The 14,409-nt window shown below is 36.1% G+C and overlaps 1 protein-coding gene across 21 annotated transcripts in view; it reads left to right on the top strand.

The window, feature by feature from the left end:
• The window catches only part of ABI3BP (ABI family member 3 binding protein), a 260,542-nt gene that overhangs the window by 110,830 nt on the left and 135,303 nt on the right, over positions 1-14,409 (top strand). For all 21 annotated transcript variants that reach the window (XM_030940138.1, XM_030940197.1, XM_030940157.1 and 18 more), the window contains exons 5-6: positions 5,188-5,369; positions 5,910-5,962. In XM_030940138.1, the coding sequence (XP_030795998.1) occupies positions 5,188-5,369; positions 5,910-5,962 (235 nt within the window). The remainder of the gene's footprint in view (positions 1-5,187; positions 5,370-5,909; positions 5,963-14,409) is intronic.

Below are 14,409 nucleotides of genomic sequence, written 5' to 3'. Positions count from 1 at the left end.
CAGGTGTTGGAGAGGATGTGGAGAAATAGGAACACTTACACTGTTGGTGGGATTGTAAACTAGTTCAACCATTATGGAAAACAGTATGGCAATTCCTCAAGGATCTAGACCTAGAGGTACCATATGACCCAGCCATCCCACTACTGGGTATATACCTAAAGGATTATAAATTATTCTACTACAAAGACACATGCACACATATGTTTATTGCGGCACTATTCACAATAGCAAAGACTTGGAATCAACCCAAATGTCCATCTGTGACAGACTGGATTAAGAAAATGTGGCACATATACACCATGGAATACTATGCAGCCATAAAAAAGGATGAGTTTGCGTCCTTTGTAGGGACATGGATGCAGCTGGAAACCATCATTCTTAGCAAGCTATCACAAGAAGAGAAAACCAAACACCGCATGTTCTCACTCATAGGTGGGAACTGAACAATGAGATCACTTGGACTGGGGAAGGGGAACATCACACACTGGGGCCTATCATGGGGAGGGGGTAGGGGGAGGGATTGCATTGGGGAGTTATACATGATATAAATGATGAATTGATGGGTGCTGACGAGTTGATGGGTGCAGCACCCCAACATGGCACAAGTATACATATGTAACCTGCACGTTATGCACATGTACCCTAGAACTTAAAGTATAATAAAAAATAAAAAAGAAAAAAAAAGAAATTTCATGTTAAAATATAGTGGCAGGTTTAAGAGAAAAGTACTAGTTTTAATGTTGTTGGGGTAGAATGAAAGATATTTAAACAGCTTTTAGACTTGGGAAGGTCCATAAAGAATCAAGAGAAAGGTTGGAGATCTAGTGGAATAAGGAAGTGGAATACAGTTATGGAGAAGCTTGTCTTTGAGAAGATGAAAATGCTTTTCCCCTGAAATCAGAGTGGGACAAGGAGAGAAGAAAGGGGAAGAGAGACCCGTTAGAGGAGGGGGATGAGGGCAGGATTTTTCTCAGTAGTTACAGTCTCAGTAAAGCAAGAAGCAACACTGACAAAGGCAGTGTCAGGAAGTGTTCTTTGACATGAAGAGTCAAAACTGTGGGAAATAGATGTGTTAGGAAATGTAAAAGTAGTTAATCACGTAGAAATAAAAGCATTCCTGAAGCAAGTATGGAACACCCAAAAGAGAGTCAACCACGTACATTAAGCTGGGGTAGTTAGTAGAAGGACTAAGCTTGGTTTGGTGTTCAGTTTCTCCACTTTGTGTAATTTACTACCAGTTACATCATAAATTCAGTGTATGGGGTTTCTACTTCTGTCTCAGGTACTTAATTAGAATAGAATATCCAATGTGTTGCTGGAATAAGTTTTTAGAAACAGGATCTAAAAGATAGTGGAGTCCAGTCCCCCCTCTAAGAAACTGATGCTTAAGAGGGTGGGGAGATGCCCCCTCCCAAGGTCATGCTGCTAGTTTGCAGCTGACTAAAATCCTAGTCAAGCTACTACCTGCATTTCTGCTACATTTTGAGGAGCTGTGGATTTTCCAGTGTTATAACAACAATCACTGGCAGCATTGAGACTATTCAGGTGGCCCAAGCGCAGAATAATGCCAGTTGAACCAAATGCTACCTTCAACAGTTTCTTACCTCCTAATTAGGATATGAGATGCTCTTGTTCTTAAAATCCAAATTGCTGGAGGCAGACTTTCTAGAAGTCTAGTCTGATGGCACTCACAGACTCCTACCTGTATTTTTAATAGACTTGTTGCCTCTCTGTGCACTTGTGCTCAGTTTTAATCATTCACAGAAAAAGGGTCAACTAACCTTTGAGAGAAGACTGTGACTGTATGTTATGGTAAAGCTACATTAAAACAAAAACTGAAAAGCCTTCAATTATGTAAAGTGCTGATTACTTTTGTTTTTCTTCCATTCTGGATCATTTTATTCGTCTTTTTCCATCTCTTCTGTCTAGTGGCACAGTTGAATGAGTGCAGTGCAGTACAAAAGGCATTAGATTAGGAGTCAGAAATTGACATTTGCCTGGTTCTGTTACTGATTATCAGGGCTTAGACACTTCTTGGGCTGTCTTTTGCTTGTGTGATAATTCTTTCTCTGCTCAGAGTTTATTGTATGGAAAACTGAAAAAGGTAAATAAAAATCGTAAGCCCTGTGCAAATGTATAATGCAGAAATTTATTGTGTTTGGCTTCAATTTGCATTGGTTCTGTAGGAATGGTGCGTTATACAATGATGTGTTGCAAAATATAATTGTAGACCTAATGGCTTAAATCAGTATGTCTTGGGAATTGAATAATTGGTTATTTAGAGATATTATATTCTAACTTTTAAATGACCCTTTGAGCACCACATCTTCATTCCACAAATATCTATGGAGCATCTACTATGTACTAGGTTATAAAGAACTGTTTATTATCATAAGACCTATATTTTGTTTTAAAATCAATGAATATTTACTTCACTGCTTTAAGTATAGTTAAGTGGCATAATCTCTCTGCTTGAAAAAAAAAAAGATAGTGCTATAAAACAAAATTGGAATTCGCCTATAATATACAAGTATCAACTGAGACGGTGTTGTAAAGGACAAACCTAACTAGGAGAAGAAGGGCAAAATGCCTAAGCCTTTATTTTCCTGAAAAACTTGGTTTAAGAGGGTATTTGAAACGCTTTGTGATCACAATGGAAAAGATTTACACTCTGGATTTTTAAAACATGGTGAAGTTTAGGGTTTTTTTTGTTTTTTTTTTTTTTTAAGAACAGAACATTTCTGTCTCATTTTATTCATAAGAAGGTTGTGTGAGATCAAGTTGACTGCAAAGCCTTGAATCTGACCTTCGGTAGTTCTGTTAGCAATGGGACCCCTGCATCATGAAAGCAGTTAAGTCCTCAGAAACGTATCTACTAGAGATGTGTAATTTTGGTGGCCCATCTGGTCTGATTTTAGCTAAGAGCTAAGATTTCTCTAAGAGCCAGGACAGGGGAAAAAACAACAAAAATTTCATGCAGCATACTTGTCAAGAAACGCATTTCATAAATCACTGATATTTTGACTCACAGGATACAAAGAATTTCTATTACATTCTGTTACAATTCAATAATATAACATTTGTTTCCAGTAGCAGTTAGTGTTTTGGCTGGAACAGCCTCCTTCGCTCATTCTGTTTTCTGCTACTTTGGAATGGGGGAATGGAGCCCTGAGCACAGCTTTCACTAGAAAGGAGCAAGCTAATCAATGATCACAAGCCTTTCAGTGGTTTGTGCCTAGTGAGAAAGTAGGCTGAATATACAAATTCATCTCATCTCTCTCAATTTCTCTATTTATTAAACTACAAACCCCCTGCTGATTTCACAAGCATACTACCTGTACACCAGACCCCCAAATTAGAAGAGCCCAAATTTGATTTAAAGCTCTGCTGTCACTTTCTTAAGATTCTTAATAACTTTTGAACAGAGTCTACATGTTCATTTTGTATTGAGCCCCACAAATTAGGTAGCCAGTTTTGATACTCATCTCTACATACTGGGATTGTTCTGGATCACCAAGAGCTTAGGCTTGAGACTTAGAGAATGTCCAATAAATGTTTTCAGAATGAGCAAAATTCCTGATTTTTTAAAGCTTTAAATAAAAGCAAGTAACCTTAATCTTACTCCATTTAATTTAGCTGATGTGAGGAGTGGAGGAAAGGTACCACACTTTTAAGGACAATTTTAAGATATAAGAAAGACCCCAAAATAGCTTACCCATGCCTATGTTTCCATCATCATAATATGGCAGCTACTATTTTATTCTATTAACTTAGTGTTTATTTAAAAATAAAAAGCAGATGAAGTTTACCTATTGACCCCACCTCAAGTCCTATTTTTCTCCTCACCTGCTCACTGGGAGTTAAAGTACTATCATAAATGTTGTATCCTTCCAGTATTTGTTATCCCTTTACAGTGCCAGGAATAATATTTGGTAACATATTTCGTATGTCTTAATATTTATGTAAATGAGAGGAAACTATATGCACCAATCTGTAATTTGTAGTTTTTATTTGATATTTTGTTTGTAAACTCTATCCACATTGATACATGCCGTTCTCCCATTCATTATCATTACTGTATATAGTAGTATACTGTACTTGATCTGCTACCCCACTTACAGAGGCTGTTTAAAGTAGAGCCAGAGGAGTCTTTCTTTGTATTTCGATTCTGCCACTGCCACTGGTCCAAGTCAGTAGCTGGGTGATATTGGACAAGTTAAGTGAATGTTCTGAAGCTCCATTTTCACATTTGTAAAATGAGATTAATAATTTCTACCAGTTAAGATGTTTTCGTGACAATTAAATCAGGTAATGTATGTAAAACCTACATTCAAAAAATAGTGGTAGAGATTATTGTACACATATATATGTGTATATTTATGTATATGTGAGTGTTATGAAGTCCTAAGTAAATACATAACAGTGATATTGAATTGGCATTGTTTAACTTTTTTTACTGTACTCTTGGCTATTGGTCTTCTTTTTTATAATAAAAACAGCTCAACCTTAAAATGCAGTACTGAGTACATCTTAGTCTTAGGTTCTTTTTTAACAAAATTGAATGATATTACCTCTAACATATCCTCCATGGATGAAAAAGCTTAAATTCATACAACTATGAAACTACCATATTATTTATAAAATGGCACCTATGTTCCACTCTATGTATAATTGGAAAAGAATAGTGTTTTCCAACTTTCATCTTGCAAAGCAACAAATAGTGGAAGGAGAATTCTGGAATTCCATCAGGCCAAAACTGTGCTGCTGCAAAGACCCTAACTTGCAATGAGAAGTTAAAAACCTAAGCACACATTGAGCTTATTTTTTTCATGTTCTCTGCAATTTTTTAAAAAATTGGAAGAGAAGCCAATATTACATAGTATCCCAACTAAATATAGAATTAGTTTCTTTTTCTTAATACTAAGTAAAAGCATGATTTCAAATCATCTCTGATTTGTTTGAAGTTCTAAAATTCTGAGATTCAATGTAGCTTATTCTAGTGTTTCAGTATTCTGGATATTTCAAGGTTATATTATCTTCTGTCAATTGCTTTTTAACATAATGTTTCAAGAGCAAATTGATACATGCTTTATGTACATTGTTGAAATCTGTGATGAAGTAAGAAACTTGAAATAACATTCTGAATCCCCTGTGATTTTAAAGCATTATATTCTGGCTATTCAACAGATTTTATACAATTCGTTATCGAGAAAAGGATAAAGAAAAGAAGTGGATTTTTCAAATCTGTCCAGCCACTGAAACAATTGTGGAAAATCTAAAGCCAAACACGGTTTATGAATTTGGAGTGAAAGACAATGTGGAAGGTGGAATTTGGAGTAAGATTTTCAATCACAAGACTGTTGTTGGAAGTAAGTACCTAGAAATGTTTGTTTCAGTAAGCTTTTAAAATTTTGTCTTAGTTATCTAATTTTTAATTATGTTATTCATTGTATAATATGAAATAAGATAATTCCTAAGCTCTAGTATTTACGAAAATATAGAAGCAAACAGGATATATTGAGCATTGATATTTCAGAATCTTTTGTTATAAGTGATTTATAAAATAAGTAATAAAGATTGATGTCATTGACTATTGTATTATAGTAGTTTAAAATCAGTCCCTGACCTGCAAACACCAACTGAACCAGAAAAACAATAACATGTACCAGTGTTCAGAATGGAAAGCTAGACCAGTAGAGGTGCCCAAAGAAAGACTTTTCGGAACCTTGAGCTTTCTTCCAGTCATCCCATCATTAAAACTTCATTGGCATCAGTGTTTAAAATTATAGCAATTAAAATTATACATCCAAGTTAGAGGATGAGTTGAAATTATCTTTATAATGATCAACTAGAGTTGACTTAGGAGCCAGGAGAATAGAAATAATGTCATTTTTCCCTTGTCTCATCAGGTAAAAAAGTAAATGGGAAAATCCAAAGTACCTATGACCAAGACCACACAGTGGTATGTAACAGTTTATTTTCAAGAATGTTTTTTTAAAAAAATTATATCTGCATTGTTAAGGAAATCATCTTATTAAAAGATACTGAAATTAGATTGACTAGCTATGAAACAGTGGATAAAGTACTTAGTTTTAGGAATTAGTTTCTTTTGGCCGGGCGCGGTGGCTCACGCCTGTAATCCCAGCACTTTGGGAGGCCGAGACGGGCGGATCACGAGGTCAGGAGATCGAGACCATGGTGAAACCCCGTCTCTACTAAAAATACAAAAAATTAGCCGGGCGCGGTGGCGGGCGCCTGTAGTCCCAGCTACTCAGGAGGCTGAGGCAGGAGAATGGCGTGAACCCGGGAGGCGGAGCTTGCAGTGAGCCGAGATCGCGCCACTGCACTCCAGCCTGGGCGACAGAGCGAGACTCCGTCTCAAAAAAAAAAAACAAAACAAAAAAACAAAACAAAAAAAAAAACAACAAAAAAAAGGAATTAGTTTCTTTTTCTTAATACTAAGTAAAAGCATGATTTCAAATCATCTCTGATTTGTTTGAAGTTCTAAAATTCTGAAATTCAATGTAGCTTATTCTAGTGTTTCAGTATTCTGGGTATTTCAAGGTTATATATATTATCTTCTGTCAATTGCTTTTTAACATAATGTTTCAAGAGCAAATTGATACATGCTTTATGTACATTGCTACAGCTTAAATCTTTCCTTTCTATTTTCTATCGTACCCTACTTAAAGGAGCCACTCTTTTTCACAATGACGGAGCAACAAGTTTGATTTTGTAAAATGCCCAGCCTTTGTTCAGTTCAGACAATGTTTGTGTTTTATGAACCAGGCATTTCCCCGTGAATCGAAAAACATCCTTTTCTCTCTCACTGCAGCCACTTGGTTTCTCATGCTCTCTTTCCTTCCGCTTTTCAAAATCTATTCTCAGGAAGCATCATGTCAAGTATACACCCCACCTGGGATGACTGTAAGTCGCTGTTAGAGCCACCACAGACATGTTCGCATTTCAAATCTCATACCCAGTGATTAGTTTGGTGCCAAAATAATTGCAGCTTTTGCCATTAAGAGTAACAAAGGACATTATATGACCGGGCAGACAGAGGAGGCACTTCAGTGAGAAGAAGGGAATTTGATGCTGGCTTTGGTTCCTAGGTATTGGAAGTATCCTACAGTCAAATGAACATGCGAAGACTATTTGTGGGTGGAATTTTGCTCTCTGAGATGTGTGCTTGAGGTGTGCGGCTGAATATCTTTTTATGTCTAATTAAGTAGTCCACAGAATAGCCCCATGGATCATGTGGCCCAGTCTGGAAAAAAAAAAAATAGTAGTATATAATTCACTGGGATTAAAAATAAAAACAGAAGATTGGTTTTGGTGACAGAAAATAGTCTTAGATAAAGTAGAACTGACTAAAAGTCTGCCTAAGGTAAATGTTGTTTATATGGTTTGAAATGGCAGAAAAGTGTGTTCATTGTGAAATTATTAAATACTAATTATGAGATTTTTATAACTGCTAGGAAAATATTTTGATGTATTTCAGATATTAATACCAAAAAGAGATTGCAGGTAAATTCCTAGGCCTGTTTTTTTTCCTCTCTCTTTTGTTTTTAACTTGTCTGTTTCGTTGGTTGTTTTTAGGTTTTGCTGCTTTTCAAATTGTCTAATACTTAAATATTTAGAATATTAAGTGGGAAAAGAATCATTAACAAGGTACCTATAACAAAACTACCTCTACATAGGTAGTATCAAACCATTAATAGTCTGGTAAAACTTTAGAGCATTTTTTGTTTTCTAAGCATGTTTTCATTACAAATTAAAATCGTACTATATTTGCAATTTTCTATCTTGCTGTTTTCACTTGGTCAAAATATGAACATATTTCATGTCATCAAATGCTCTTCATAAACATAATTTTAATTGCTGTGTACTGTGTCATAAATGCATGATTATTAAGTTTCCAATTTGTAGGCATTTAAGTTATTTCTAATTGTTTTTAAATTGTGGGTGATGTTATAGTGAGCACTTATGTTTATGAACACTTGTGATAAAGCTTTGTTCACAATGCTGATCATTTCCTTAAAATAGATACTTAGAAGAGGAATGAACAATTCAGAGTTTTAACATTTTTAAGCCTTCCTAGTACTATGGGCAGATTTCTTTCCTGAAAAGTGGTACCAATTTATAAACTTGGCAGCAATGTATCAATTTATGTTGCTATAGTACCCTGATTGCCAACTTTATATATTTTCATCACTAAATTTTTGGCTAATGTAATAGCTTATAATCGTTACCTTAATGTTTATTTCTCCAATTGCTGATAAAGCAGTAGTTTCTTCACTTGTTTATTAGCCAGTTGTATTTTCCATTTAATGACGTTCTCTTGCAGTTCTTTGTTTGTTGGGTGTTTCATGGGTTCTTTTTAGAACTATATAGTGTAAGACTGTATACATTAAAGAAACATTGACCTGTTGATACTATCTAGAAATATTTTTCTCACATTTGTTATTGCTTAAGTTTGCTCATAGACATTTTTGAAATAGACAACTCATGTAATCTCCTTAACCAAATTATTAGACTTTTCCATTGCGATATCCTCAATTGCATTATATTTTCCATTGTGATATCCTCAATTGCATTATATTTTAGAAAGACCCTCCCTCTCTAGAGAGCAGATAAATGTTCCTCCCCTTTCTTTTCATTTTGTAAGTGGTTTGATTTTATAATAATTCTGTGAACTTTATTTAACTATGGTATATAGGAAGGTTCTGTATTGATTAGCTGTATATTTTTCCCCCAAATAACCAACTGGCTTAGTACTGTGTATTTATGTATTGAATTGTGCCTCTCCCTAAGGTCTCTTCACCTTTGTCTCTTAAATCCAGTCAACACTGTGTAGGAAAGGTAGATCTGCTGCACCTCACAGGCAAAACAGTGGGATAGAACTGCTCTTTCATCCTCTTCTAGAACAATCCTCACTCTTTGTTGTGAATGGTTTCCTAGGAAGCATACATTGTCTCCTTCCCTCTTGGCTGTCACGCTTAACCTTTCATGTGACTCCATGATATCATTTCTTTCAGTCCCTCTTTTCAGCTATCATATCCCAGTAATTTGTATTTGTCTTGGCAGGATATTTCATTTAGGATGAGTTACTCAGCAAGATTGGGAAAGATGATTGACGTTTTACTCTCAGGGGATTTAATTTTTTTCCCTCAGTATAAGCAGCCATGATAGGAAGGGCTAGGAAGCAACTTCCTTCCTTAATGACACAGAGCCAGGCATTTTATCACTTCAAGCTGTGAGGTGGAGCACCCTGACTGCAGCCAGCTCTGATGAGTTTAAAACTCTTCGTTATTTCCAAAGGAAAAACCAAATTCATTGAAAAGATATTTTAAGCCCTTCTTTGAGAAGCTTTATTATTTCCTTCTGGACAACAACAAATATATATGTATATGAACTTACATCTCTGCTCTCAGGTAGCTCTGGGACATGGAGAAGTTATAACAGAACTGCATGGAGAACTTTGACCATCTTATGTGACCACATAAAATTGATTCTGAAAACTGGTTTGATACTTTAGAGGTACATTTTAGTCCAAAGAAGTCTGTACCCAATTATTCACCCATTTCTTCTCTGAGACCTATCTTAGAAGGCTATTTCAAGAGATATGAAATTAATTTCACATGTTTGCCTTCTGGATTGCAAGCAAAAACACACATTGAAAACTTTTTTTATTCATATGAACATGGTTACACCTGAAACCTTAGAAGCAGCAAAAACTCTTGGACACCTTTCAATAAGAGGTATTCAGAATGGAAAAAAAAACTTGAACTTTAGGCTATACATTTTAAAGATAAATTTTAGGTCCAAAATTTGAATATAAAATACAACCCATCCTATCCTTCTGGTTACACTATATATTGTAATTCATGTATCTAGATATGTGTTCCGCTGGCAAGCAAGCCCCAGTGCAGCTGTGCCCGGGACATATAGCAGGGAAGTTCTTCTGGTTGGCTAGTGCCTTTGTCCTACCAATTGGTATATGTTTTCAATATCACTCCTACCTATACCTCTAGAAAAATCAGAGAAAGGGAATATGCAGAAACAAAACTGTGATTCTTTCTATATAAAATAAATCACTTGAGATCCATATGCTTGAGGAAGAAAAAGATACATTTATCGTGATGCTTGTGCTATTTTTTTTCCCCCATTTAGAGCATGTAGGACACTCTTCTTTTTTTTTTTTTTAAGGTAAAACCTAGTGTTTACTGTTAGGTTTTATTATTTTAAAAAATAATGATGGCTAATATTTTCAAACTTTTTCTATATTTTTAAAAAATGTATTACTTAACTAGCTAAACAAAATCAATATTTGAAGTAAGTAGCACTTAACAGATTTTTAAAAGCAAATTTATTTAAATCTTCCTAGAATCAGTGTTCTCCAAAAATATGACATGTATTTTTATCTTTTTTATTTTCCATCAGAGACCCACCCATATTTTAAGAACTCCACAGTTATTACCAAAAAGAGAAGTGGTACCAATTGTTACCATGTAACAATTATCAAATGATTGATGTGAACCAAGAGATTACCTTTGTGGTCCCCAGCCACACTTTATGACTGTGTACAGTGAATGTATGAGGCATCCTTCCATCCTTAGCAATCCTTGTCTTAAGCAGAAACTTGAAAAACTTATATGTAAGCAAACTATTAATATATCATCAGAGGTTAAGTGTCTAATTCCTCCTCAGCTGATCAGAAATTTGAAGGCTTTTGAAGGTAGGACATTAGATTCACTTTTAGCCAGATGTTAGATTGAATCAGTATGTTTTGTAACTTTCATTAGAACATCCTAAAAATTAATTAAAACCAGAATCTAATATGCCCGAGTTCTCATGTGGTTTGACTCTTGAGTCGTTGAAATTTGACTTTGAGTCACTCTTTTAGCCACTACCCAAATGGACAGCTCCTCTTTATCTCAGGGCCTGAAAATAATGTTAAACCTACAATAATAATAATCTGATGCCACGAAAATGTCAAATGGACAAACCTACAAAAAATAATATCCTTAGTTACCACTAACTTTATTACAGCTAATTTTCAATATGCTATCTGGAGGAAGTTAGTGTAACGCAGGGTGAGACGCAAGTTCCTAGTCATGTGTGGTGGTAGCAGCAGCTACTGCTGCTGCAGCATGTATTTCTAAAGAAGCACACGCTTTCCCTAGTCATGGCAAGAAAGCATGCTGCATTTGTCTCCAGGGCATCACCCTTCACACTTGAGTAGTCTCTTCTCATTGAGTGTCACCAACTGCATGCTTCGCCACAGTGTCCCAGAAAATCGGTAAAAAATAAATGATCTTAACTAGACTTCTGCTCAAGGCATAGCCCAACCTGTGTTTCTAATGCACAGGATATCTGGAAATGAGAGAAAAAAAAATCTATTATAGGGCAAGAAAGAAATATGCTTACTTCCTGGCATTTAGTAAACATTGAAAGACGAGAACTATGGAAAGAAGAAGTGGTGGAGGTTTGCAGCAAGAATGGGGGAATCAGCAAGCCGTAGAGAAAAGAGAGCCAACAAGGGAATGCCTAAGAAGGAAAATCGCTGCCAGAGTGGTGTCTGAGGACAGCAGTATTGTGCTGAGGCCACACCAGCCAAAACGGTATGGAAGCCTGCGGGACTGTCACTGCCTCCTTCCCATTTCCAGGCCCCACACTGTCTGCACCTGTGACTCTGGTATACATTAATAGTTGTTAGTAATAACAAGCCTAGAAAAAGTAAGGAAACGACAGCAAGGAAATGTTTTTTTTTTTAAACATTGTACATAAAACAGTTCTATCAAAATTGGATTGTAATTGGTTAAACACTGTATCTTGGAAATTATCACAGTACTTCATTTTGCAGTGAGAGTAGTTAACAAACTATTCCCTGCCCTTTTATTTGATAAGAAGACATAGGAGGGGATTCACATTGTGAATTTCCAAATGGAAATTGTAGAGGTGTTGGCAGAGACATGTTGAGCCACAGGACTTTCCCGATGCCCTTTAAAAAACTACCTGTAGAGATGCAGCTGTTTGCTCATTAGTACAGTCCTTGTGCATCTTTGGATTGTGGATTAAGCAGGAGAGCATTTCTAGGCCTAGAAAAAAAAATTGCGTTCTGCAGCTAAATGATTTTTTAATTTTTGGCAGCACATATTGTACATATGTTCTTGTCACTTCAACTGAACACTGGAGTAAGAACTCAGAACAGAAACATTGTTCCATTCATGTGAATAGCAGAATATTTTCCATTTGTCCTTGTCAAAAAATTGTTTGTTCAAAACAAATCATTAAAACAAGGAAAATTAAACTGGTATAATGCAATTCAGTCAGCACAGCAACATGTAGGCTTTTCTGCTCTAATGTGTTAAGTATCTTGGAAAAACTTCGCGTTCAACAAAACGTGCACTAAGGGATAGGGCAAATAGAGGACAGGCCATTCAAATGCCTCTAGCTGCAGCCACAGCCCGAACAAAAATGATAATTGGTACATAGAAAAATAACGTGGCCCTCCTGCCTGGCAGCTCCCGTGTAGTTGAAGGTTGCCACGCCAAGCATTTAAAAGTCTCAGAAGTGTCAAACTCATAGAAGCAGAGAGTAGAATGGTGGTTACCAGGGCGTGAGGGCCAAGGGGGCAGTGAGGAGATATTGGCAAAGGGTAGGAAGTTTCCGTTAGACAGGAGGAGTAAGCTTTAGAGTACTATTGCATGGCAGGGTGACCATAGTTACTATTGATGTATAGTTCCAAATTGCTAAAGATAAATTTCAAATGCCTCGCCAGAAAAAAATGACCGGTAAAAGTGAGGAGGCAGATATGGTAATTCACTTGGTTTAATCATCCTGCATTGTGCACTTAGATGAGAACATCACATTGTACCCCAGAAATAGATACAATTATGAAGAAAGAAATGATTTTAACAATAGTAAAAAATACAAGTTGTTTTAACATGGACAAATAAAAATTCTCAGAGGAGTTAGAGGCTATATGCTGGCAACGCTTTTGCTGGAGCAGGGCAGGTGAGAACTAGACAGTGCAGGCGGAGGAGCTGGTGGGGCTTCTCTTAAGGTGGGCTTGTGAGTGAGTGCAGAGGGCCAAGGGTGGGCCTAGCTTTTCTCCCCTGGGGAAGGGTTTCTGTGCAAGTGCTCACATTTAATTTTTTTTTATAATAAAGCCAGAAGGGATCCTCCTGCCCATGTAACTGCAAAGCTGAGAGTTTCGTATTTTTTATCCCCCCCTGAAAGTTACACTTATTTTCCTACTATTTCTCTCCTGTTGCCGAGAAAGAGTATGTCTTAATTATATTTGCATCATGCCTCTAGTTATCGATAGTGTATGAACTCAGTTGCCATACAGAAGCATATGTGGTAGCTAAACAGATTGTTGATTAAAATAACTTTTTCTGATTATAAATGTAATTTGCCCTTATTAGAAATTTGGCAAATATAGAAAGGTACAGAAAATGAAATTAATGTTGGCTTACAAGAAATCACTGTTTTAAGGAAACAGTGATTTATTTCCCTCTGGCCTCTTTTCTATACACATATTTATAAAATTGGGTGATACTGTGGATGCAAATGTGTATCCTTGGTACTTATTTATATTCTGCATTTTTCCATCTTGTTAAATACAACTCAAATTTTTGAACTATCATTGAATAAAACCTCTATGTTTGGATAATAAATTTATTTTATTTATTTTATTTATTTATTTGTAAAACCTGTTTTCTCAAACTTTCTAATACTAGATCAGTTACGTTTTATTCTTTTTGTTCTTTTTATTTATTTATTTTTTTATTTTTTATTATACTTTAAGTTCTAGGGTACATGTGCATAACATGCAGGTTTGTTACATATGTATACTTGTGCCATGTTGGGGTGTTGCACCCATCAACTCGTCAGCACCCATCAATTCATCATTTATATCATGTATAACTCCCAATGCCATCCCTCCCCCCTCCCCGCTCCCCATGATAGGCCCCAGTATGTGATGTTCCCCTTCCCGAGTCCAAGTGATGTCATTGTTCAGTTCCCACCTATGAGTGAGAACATGCGGTGTTTGGTTTTCTGTTTTTGTGATAGTTTGCTAAGAATGATGGTTTCCAGCTGCATCCATGTCCCTACAAAGGACACAAACTCATCCTTTTTTATGGCTGCATAGTATTCCATGGTGTATATGTGCCACATTTTCTTAATCCAGTCTGTCACAGATGAACATTTGGGTTGATTCCAAGTCTTTGCTATTGTGAATAGTGCCGCAATAAACATACGTGTGCACGTGTCCTTGTAGTAGAATAATTTATAATCCTTTGGGTATATACCCAGTAGTGGGATGGCTGGGTCATATGGTACATCTAGTTCTAGATCCTTGAGGAATTGCCATACTGTTTTCCATAATGGTTGAACTAG

This window comes from Rhinopithecus roxellana, chromosome 1, assembly GCF_007565055.1.
Source record: "Rhinopithecus roxellana isolate Shanxi Qingling chromosome 1, ASM756505v1, whole genome shotgun sequence".
Classification (NCBI taxonomy): Eukaryota; Metazoa; Chordata; class Mammalia; order Primates; family Cercopithecidae; genus Rhinopithecus; species Rhinopithecus roxellana.
This window is presented reverse-complemented; position numbering and strand designations above follow the sequence as displayed.